Below are 9459 nucleotides of genomic sequence, written 5' to 3' on the forward strand. Positions count from 1 at the left end.
TAGGTCCAACAGCCATGAAGCTGGTCCTGCCAGATGGGATCTGGATCGAAAATGGAGACAGGTTAGAAGTTCGGATCAGGTTGGGGTGGAAGGTCTATCCTCTTGCACTGTATTGGGAATTTTCGTTGAAATATGATCTGCCTTTTGCCATCTTTTTGTCTTATTAGCAACTGTACCGTACACTTTTTTTTGGAGCTAGGTCTTCCCACGATGTGCTCTACACATGTGAATTTGATGTGTGCCAAGGTGTGTTTGTTGAGATCACCAACGTAGTGAGTAAAGAGAGGCTGCACGTTGGATGTAATGAAGATGGAGGAGAGGGAGTGAAGGTTCACAGGAAGACCAGAACATCTCTCTAGGATTCAGATTATGAAGACCTGAACTGTGCAAGTAGCCTGGGGGAGAGTATAAAGGAATTGTGATTTGATTGGAAAAAGAAAACGCCTCGAAGTGCACCAAACTGCCCAGTGCCTGGCCAAGGTAGAGAAACCAGTGGCCGAGCCCTTCCCATCCTGGTGCAGAGGGGGCTGTTCAGACCACAATCTAAAAGCAGAGGCGGAGGCGGGGGAAGGTTGCAGCCTTCCCCAGCCAGTCCTTGGGAGTGCCTGTAGCCATCTTGAGGGGTGGCAGAAAGCCCTCTAAGGGAGCCAAAATCTGGAGGAAGCCAAGACTCAGGCTCCCCACAGGGAGGATGCAGGGGCCAGAGCTGCTGGTGGTGTTGGGGACAATATCTTGGTGGTAAGTTGAAGGCTGACCCCCCCACTCCAGCTTCTCACAGCAGCCCAGCCTCTCCTGCCTCCACTCTGCAAGCATCTACTAAGCCTGCTGTGGATGAGGCTCTCTGTTGGGTGCTAGGGACACTCGAAGAGGCAAGGTCCCTGGCCTCGAGGTAGAAGAGGCAAGTGTGCAACACAAGTGAGCAACCAAATGAACACAACGCAGCTGGATGCAGGCAAAACCCAGCATGCGTCACACTCATACTTAAGCACCAGGAACACTTGACATGACTATCCCACTTGCCCTCTTCCTCACCGTTTGAGGCAGGTACTATTATCATCACTCCTTTTTGACAGATGAGGAAACTGAGATGCAGACAGGTTAAGTCACTTGCTGAGTATCAGAGAGCTGATCTGGGGTACCGCCAAGAGTCGAAGCAGGCAGTGTGCTGCAGAGGCACTGCTTTTGTTCCTTCCTGCCCTTGGCATCCACAGAAGCCTGCACGTTTACAGTCTCTGCAGACAGAGAGCTGAGAATAGAACATTCAACACAGGTGGGGGTGGAGAATCCCACAAGACCTCAAGAGTAGAGATGTCATCTGAGCTATTTGGGAAGAATGAATACAAATGCACAGAGGCTGACGGTGGGAGGAAAGGCATCCTGGGCAGAGAGGGAAGTAGAATTAGACTGGCTTTGCTGGAGCCAGAAGCTTAGCTGGGGATGCCAGAAGGCGGTGGAAACCATGGACCCTCACCTCACCCTGAAAGCTACATAAAGTCATCCGTGAACACAGTGGTTGTTAAGATCAGGATGGGACATGGTGGTGGACTAGGAGACCCAGGAAGTCAGTTCCTGAAGAGCCTCAGACCATTTCCCCCACCAATCAGGGCCCAGGATCTCGCCCTCTGATCTGAGGGTGCTTTGAAAAGATACATAGCCCTTTGGGCCCCAAAGGAGCTCCATTCTCAATCCTAGGTGAACTTGATTTTTTCTGTGGAAGCCCACCCCACAGGCCAGGGGGCCGGCCCTGCTGCCTTCTTCATTGGGGAGGGTTCAGATGGTCTGTGCTGGGCAAAGAAGGCTCCTGCCGCCTTGGAAGAGCAAGCAAGCCAGGGGAGGACTCTGCGAACAGGAGGCAGGGATGGAGAGGAAAGCACCACTGGGAGTGGGGAAAGGGGAGGAAGATGGGGAGCTGGGCCCTGGCCAAGGCTGCTTTCTGCCACCGCGGAGCTGAACTGGAAGCCGCTGGGGTGATGGAAGCTTTCCCTCCCTATTTTCACCAAACCGAGGGTGGTGGGCAAGTTGGTATTTCTCTGCCTGGGATGGGGGGCAGAGGTAGTTCAGGTGACGCCTTCCAGGCTCATTCTGCCCCAAAACACCAAATTGGGGGGAGGGGCGCGTCAACTCCCGTGCTGGGCTGGGCTCCAGAAGCGCAGAACAAAAAGAGCCCCAAAAACCCAGCAGGCCGCACAGGGCCCCTCGTGGGAGGCTTTGGCAGACCCAGACCCTGAGCTCCCCTGGAACCGTCCTGCCTTCTCTTAGCAGCCCCCCCTCTTCCCGCGGTCCTCCCAGGACTAGTGTGATCCCTCCGCTACCAGCGTCTCGTCCTGTCATGCTGAACCTCCCACAGCGCGGCCTCCTGAGGGCCCCACCCCCACCCAGCGCTCCCCTTGCAGGCCCAGAAGATTCCATCCTCTCCCATTTCTGCGCGTCAAGAGTTTCCCAAGCCCATTTCTTCCACTACTTCGCTGCAGCCCCGCGAGGGCGTCAGGATGCTCCCCATTTCCCAGATTTGACCAGAGAGAAGACTGCCGTCCTGGGGCAGGGTCGGGGGGAGGTAAGTGACGAAGCCAAGGTCACCCAGTCATTGGCTGAACGCGGCCTCGACCCGGCCCTTCTTCTGCAGGCCCGCTGGCACCCTGACGAGGAAGGCCCGGGCTGCGGGCCCCCGCCCCTCTTTTCTCGGCTGGTAGTCGGGGGCGGGCCCGCCGGAATGACAGGTGAGCCGGGGTGGGGGACAGTTGGGGGGTTGGGCTGCGCGGGGACGCCTGGCGCGCGGGCTTTGGGCGCGGCTGCCCGAGCCCGCTGCGGCGCCGGGCTTCCGAGGGCCCGCGCCCGGGGGCACGACGGGGGCCGCGCCTTCGGCCGAGGGTCCCGGGATCGCCCCGGGCCCGCCGGCCAGGCCCCGCCCCCCGGCGGCAAGGGCGGGGGCAGGGGCGGCGCCGGCGGAGTGGGGCGCGGGCGCGCGGTGCTCGGTGCGCGCCACCGCCCCTCCGGCCCAGCTCGCCGGCCCGCCCTCCCTACCCCCTCGGCCCGCTCTCGTCGCCCCCAACTCCTTCTCCTCTCCTCGGCCCGGCGGCCCGGCGCGCGGTGCGGCGCGACGATCGCGGCCTGGCGACCGGGGCGCGGTGGTCGTGGCGCTCGAGGGTGGCGCGCAAGGCGCGGGGCGCGAGGCCAGACCTGGCGCGGCGGGGTTTGGGGGGCGGGCAAGCGGCGGAGCCCCCAGAGGAGAGCAGGGCCAGGGGGGTACCGAGGTAATGGGTAGGGCCTGGGCGTCCGGCTGCGAGGGGCGGGAGCTCCAGGCGCACTTCGGCCCCGGCCGGGCCGAGCCACGGGGCGCCCGGGGCGGTGGGAGGGCAGCGGGGCGGGGAGGGAGGGTGGGAGGAGACGGCTGGGCCGGGCCGGGCCGGGGGGCTTGGCCGACGGGGAGCAGGTGGGCGGGGACAGGGGCCCTGCTGGAAGAGGCGCAGCAGCGAGGTGGCGGGCTGCGTGCGCAAACAGGGCTGCCGCCTCCTGGGCCCGGAGAACGGTGAGGCCGCTGGGGTTGGGCGCCCCAGCCCCGAGGGCCCGGTGCCGCGTCCAGGGCCACTGAGTTGGGCGCTGGGCCCTGTTGGGGGAGGATCTGGAGGCCCGGCCGGGCCAGGGCGCTGGGGGTTCACCAGCAGACCCAGTTGCTGGGCCAGAAGCAGGAGTTCTTGGGCAGGGCTCTGGTGGCGGGCACTGGTGGTGGGCACCGGTGGCGGGCGACGGTGGGCGAGGACGGGCACTTTCAGGGCTGGCATGAGTGGAAGGGGGACGAGGACGGCCCAGAGTTTGAGTTGGAGCGTAATCTGGGAGTTCCGTGTCATGGGGTGGGTTGATGAGTCATGAGATTTGGAGATCACAGAAGCCTTTCCTAGTGATCAGTTCTGAGTGAGGGAAATGCAAAGGGCTGGGATTTGGAGAAACGTTTTTGAGGCCACGTCTTGGGACACTAGATGCTCAGATGGCTGCCAGTCCCCATGCGAGGGACTTCGGGAGTGATGTCCCAGAGTGCTGGGACGGGGCAGCTGCAGCCTGGCGGGGGTGGGGGGGGGGGCGGTTAAGGAAGGTCTTTGTGGTGGCCAGTCCCTGCCTTCCTTCCTTTCCAGGCCGTCAGGATTCAGCTGTGTTCCTGTGGGGAGTGGGTTAAAATTTCCTTCGGCCTCCACTCAGCCTTACAGTATCCACCAGGGGCAGGAGGGACATATACATGCGTGACTGCAGCAGTATTCTCTGTCGTGGAGCCCTCGCGCTTCCTCACTGTTGCCATAGTAACGGCCTATTGATGGTGTATTTATAGGGGAAGAAGCAGGCGCTAAATTTTGGGGAAGGAGGGGGAGGAGGCCTCAGGGCAGCAGCAGTAGTGAGGGTGGCCACAGAATTGTTAATGGAGTGGGCCATGCCTGGGAGCTGTTTGGAGGAGTTCCTGGCATGTCTGAAGCTTAAAAATGAACTAATGACTTATGCAGGTGTCAGGATAACACAGTCTGGCCTATGATACGTGTGGGTGTGCATGCATCGCAGTCGGGTGTGTTCGGGGTAAGACATAGCTATATGGAAGCTGTTACGTAATTTCTCCACAGAAAAAAGTGAAATGCAGTTCTCATTGATAAGCAATGAGACATGTATTTTTCTGTCGTCACTTATTATTAAAGCCTTTGCTCATTGTTTTCAAACCCTGACACAACAGCTGCATTTTTCTTCAATCAAAAACCTTGCTGTTAGGCATGCCACACCCACACCTTAGACACGTGACTGGCATTGGCCTTAGGGGCACCTCAGCGATCTATAACAGAAGCAGGATTTTGAGAAAATATTACATCTTCTCTCTTATAAACAAACACTTGGGGTCAACTTTTCTCACAATGGCAGGCCCATCTGTTGACAAATTCCCATGCTGATAGTTTTGGGTGGGATTGTTGTAGGGTGCAAAAGAGAAAGGCGCCCTTAACACAGTGTTTCCATAGACGGATGTTACATTTGCTATTTTTCCTTGAGTTTTAATTTTATTTATGATTAATATTCTACCTGTTTGCCAAAAGGATTAGAGGGTATATTTTAAATATACATAAGATTGAAAACATAAGTAGAAAAGTGGGTACCATGTCACAGGGGAGAACGCATAAGTGTTTAACAGCTGGGCTTCCAGGGCGCCTGTCCTTCACGGTTAATGTTAATACTGAACTTCCTGGCAGCCTAGGCAAAAAGGGTTACACCGTTCCTGTGTCTTACATCCAGTTAGTCATAAAACCAGAGCTTCTGCTTGGGAGGGGAGCACTGGGGTGATTGCTCCCAGATGTGGCTGGCTTGGCCAGTGCTCTGGAATATGTGCATGAGTGGGAGTGCACGTTGCGGGGGAGGGCAGTGTGCTGCAGCCATGGTTTACATACTGGCCGGATAATTCCTGAGCTTTCAGATGATAGTTCCCATTAGAGGCAACAGTCTTGTCTAGCTAGCGGCTCAGTTTTGAGCACGTCAGTTAATGTCTAGGTCCTCTGCTGCCGTGTTATTTAATGCAAAGGGAAGAGAGATTAGTCTGTTTCAGGAGATCCTTGCCACCCTGTCTGTGGAAGACGAACGCAGCAGGTCATCTGGGCTTGGCCCATGACTTTGGAGATGGCTGTTGTTGCCCCTTGTCTCTGAGGTCTTTTCCAGCTCCAAAGTGCAGAGATTCATCGAGGAGAGTGAGGAAGGCGGAACCTCAGCCTGTAGGAGTTTTTCTTTTTTGAAAGAAAACACTCAACCCCTAGGTCTAGACTCTCTGAGTGTATTCTTGGGAAAGGATGAGAGCGGCAGGGCTGTAAGTGGCTGCGCAGAGGATGATGTGCCCCATGGGGTGCTGCTTTGCCCTTTGACCCGGCCAATGTGGGCGGGAGTCACATCCCAGGACCAAGAGGGTGCCCTGTAGGTTTTGGGGTGTGATTTCACCATGACTCTGCTTTTCTCCTTTGTCAGGGAAGTGAGACACTGGATCTGAGGGAGCGCCATGGCAGGTGAGTTTTTCCGGGCCCAGGCTGAGGGGGAGAAGAGCCATGCCTAGGGGCTCATGGGAAAGGGGCAAGTCTAACTATCAAGTCCTTTCCAGCTTTCCTCTCCCTGGGGGTTTTCCTGTGGCCCCTGTCCAATTGGCTGGCTCACATCTTTACCCTCTCAACTCTTTGGCTCCCTTCTGGAGCACGTGCTCCCGTGGAGATGCGCAGCTCCCCAGGCCACTCTGAGAGAAACTAATGTGGCCGGCCATGGGGCCTGGGGAGGGGTGCCTGCCTGGGCACCAAGAGGGGCTGCTTGACATGAGGACTAGGAAGTCCCACCTCGAGGGGAATACCAGGAGCAGATGTCACCTCTTCTTTCATCCTCTAAAGTCTCAGCTCAGGCTTATGGGGGTGCCAATCGGCTCAGCTGGAGCTGGGGTTCCCCTTGAGAATAAGTAGATACGGCTCCCACTCCATGACATTTTTGATGGATGCATCTGTGCCCAGTCTCCAAAAGCCTAGATTCTCCATCTAGACCCCGCTACCCCTCTTCCCAGAGGCATTCTCCGGTTCACTTGCATCCAGTCTCCCCATCTGCCGCAGCCTGGGTTTGTACCAGACTGTCTGGGGCAAGAACTATCGATGCCAGGCCACCTGATGGCACAGGTGTCCATTCAGGTGGAGGGACACCACCCTGGCAGCGTCTTCTGGGGCTCTTTAGTGCTGGTTACAGCGTCAGCCTCAAAGGGAAATACATTCTTATGATAAGGGCCCTGATTTTCTCTTTTTGAGGTGAGGCAGAAGATACTGCATACTTTTTCACTAAAACACTCAAAATCTGTCATGTCCGTGGTTCCCATGCCACATGCACTTCACTCTCAGCCCCGTTTTCCTCCAGAGTCCCGTCGGGTCCATGGCGTTCTAGGCGGACACACCGTGGCACCACAGAAAGTCAGCCCTTCCGTCCCTTTTACGTGTCTGTGGTGGTGTCCTGCCTGCTGGCTCTGTCTTGCTTCCCTCCATAGTTGCGCCTCTGTGCCTGGGCTGGGTCTGGTCGGCAGGAGCCTCCGGGCCCCTCCCCATTCCAGACCTCGGTGTGACTCTCTCCTCAGTGTTTCTGGAGGCCAAGAATGCCCATTCGGTCCTGAAACGGTTCCCTCGTGCCAATGAATTCCTGGAGGAGCTGCGCCAGGGGACCATCGAGCGGGAGTGCATGGAGGAGATCTGCAGCTACGAGGAGGTCAAGGAGGTGTTTGAGGACAAGGAGAAAACGGCATGTACCGCCCCGGGGCTGGGTGCTGGGAGCACAGCTGGCCTCAGGAATAAGCAGAGTGGGCCCTGGGGACCTCAGACGAATTGGAAGCAATGAAGGGAAGCCAGCCGAGTCCAGGCCAGGGCCACTGGGACCGCAGAAGAACAGATCACCTGTCCTTAGAGTCCCATCTGCCTGACTCTGGGGGCCTCCTGACTTGTGAGTGTTGTCCTTTGTCCTCGGGGCATTCCACGGCCTCTTTGATGGCGCTCAGAGGCTAGTCAGACAGGGCAGGGCGGGGGCAGCCGCAGACCCCGCTGAACGTAAAACCAGACCTGCTGAAGGGCTCTGAGCTCCATCTGGGATACGAGAGCTTCCGTGTAAGTGTCAGCCGCCTTCCTCCTCCTTTTGCAGATGGAGTTCTGGAAAGGGTACCCGAATGCAGTCTATTCAGTCCGAGACCCTGCGCAGAGCTCAGACGCCATGTACGTGGTGGTGCCCCTTCTGGGGGTGGCGTTGCTGATTGTCATCGCCTTGTTCATCATCTGGAGGTGCCAGCTGCAGAAGGCCACCCGTCATCACCCCTCATATGCTCAGAACCGGTACTTAGCGAGTCGCGCGGGGCACAGCCTGCCCCGGGTCATGGTCTACCGGGGCACCGTGCACAGCCAGGGGGAGACCTCTGGGCACCGGGAGACAGGGAGCCCCCCACAGGTGGTGCTGGGGCCTAGTCGCGGGGGTAGAACCACGGTCCGCCTCGAGAGCGCCCTCTACCTTCCTGAGCTGTCTCTCTCCAGGCTGTCCAGCGCCACCCCTCCGCCGTCCTACGAGGAGGTGACAGGTCCCCAGGAGAGCAGCGGCGAGGAGGCGAGCGTCTCTTACAGCGACCCGCCCCCGAAGTATGAGGAGATAGTGGCCGCCAACCCCGACTCAGACAAGTAGCAGGACTCGGGTCCTGTCCAGTGTGAAAGCCTCGTTCAGGGGCCTCCTGTTTTCTTTTTAACTTTTTTAAGACTGTGCCACCACAAAACAGCCTTAGCCTCCTTGTTGCCAAATAATTTCCTATCCGTGGATTTGTAGGAAGTCGGTTGTCAGAGACAGGTGGAGGGGGTAGGGATCACGCATGCATCAACACCTCTGGGGAGAGCCACAGGCCAGAGAGCCTAGCTCTTCCGGAAGCCCTCACGCCCCTGCCATCCTGTCTTCCTGTCAGGGACTGGCTTCTCTTATGCCAAAGGAATCACCCCATTGAATTGATTGTGGCCAGAATGTCCATAGGCTCGGGCCCGGGGGCCACGCAGCTGGCCGAAGACCGGTTTGTCTGAAGCCTCGCCACAGAGATGAGGGAGAGAAGCCAGCCCTTCAGCGCCCTTTTCCCTCACTAGCCCTGTGCTTTCTGTCCTTGCTCACGTTTGACAAGGACAAGGACAGAACAGAAACGAAAAGAGTAATAACACAACGAACACAATAAAACAGAACGATATCACCTGGGCCACTCATAGGGGTTCAAGGGAAATCAGTCACGCAGATCATCTGTGACACTCCCCTCCCCCGACACTCACCCCACACTCCCGACCAGGTTCAAGGGAATGTCTGGAGTCACCTGGAAGGAGGACGGGGGTGTGTGAAGGATGAGGGGCGGGGCCTGGCCGACAGAGCTACCTCCTTCAGACTGGGGACGTTGCCATCTGGAGGGTAGCTCTGATCCTACTGTGCTTGGCCTCCCCCAGACCCTGGCTCTCCAGGCACGTGTACCTTTAGCTGTGCTAAAGCCGCTACCCATTGGCACGAGCCCTATCATAGCCTCGGGAAAACGGACGCTGCTGACCCTGCCTGTGGAGCCCATGGCCTTTGAACGGGCGGGGTCTGGGCTGGGGCAGAGAGCTGGAGTTTTCTGCTTGTGAGGTTGGCCCGTAGGATGATTAAACGCACGAACTGGGCTTCCTCAGCACTGTGCTCTCTGGCTGTGAACTTTTAGGCTACTGCCCTTTTCGTGAGTAGGTGTGTTGAGATGAACTTGAATTTCAGATGGCTGATTTCTTCTTAATGATGGTGCCCACCAGGGGAGAAGATCCAAAAGTGTCCCTTTTTAGAAATTTCTCTGTGGGGGAGATGGGGAAGCTCATGACCTGGGGTTGACGGCCCATCAGTGATTTGCTCTGTCATTAGCAGATGCTGGTCCACTGTTAGTAACCCCTTTCTGTGGCCCAGGAGCTG

The 9459-nt window shown here is 57.6% G+C and overlaps 1 protein-coding gene across 3 annotated transcripts; it reads left to right on the forward strand.

Annotated features, from left to right (window-relative positions):
* Positions 1–2628: 2628 nt before the first annotated feature.
* Positions 2629–8549, forward strand: PRRG3 (proline rich and Gla domain 3). 3 transcript variants are annotated; one of them, XM_059911059.1, is made up of 4 exons: positions 2629–2717; positions 5974–6011; positions 7103–7263; positions 7657–8549. In XM_059911059.1, the coding sequence occupies exons 2-4, from the start codon at positions 6005–6007 to the stop codon at positions 8182–8184; spliced, it is 696 nt and encodes a 231-aa protein (XP_059767042.1). In that variant the 5' UTR covers positions 2629–2717; positions 5974–6004; the 3' UTR covers positions 8185–8549. The 3 variants fall into 3 exon arrangements, with proteins under 3 accessions (XP_059767042.1, XP_059767043.1, XP_059767041.1); XM_059911060.1 differs by lacking the exon at positions 2629–2717 and adding an exon at positions 3166–3251; XM_059911058.1 differs by lacking the exon at positions 2629–2717 and adding an exon at positions 3430–3526.
* Positions 8550–9459: the final 910 nt, after the last annotated feature.

Source organism: Balaenoptera ricei, chromosome X, assembly GCF_028023285.1.
Source record: "Balaenoptera ricei isolate mBalRic1 chromosome X, mBalRic1.hap2, whole genome shotgun sequence".
Taxonomy (NCBI): domain Eukaryota; kingdom Metazoa; phylum Chordata; class Mammalia; order Artiodactyla; family Balaenopteridae; genus Balaenoptera; species Balaenoptera ricei.

What these genes read in the sequence shown, in the direction of transcription:
- PRRG3 (XM_059911059.1), top strand. An exon ending in TTGAGGACAAGGAGAAAACG is followed by an intron (nt 7,264 to 7,656) that starts GCATGTACCGCC and finishes CTCCTTTTGCAG; the next exon opens with ATGGAGTTCTGGAAAGGGTA.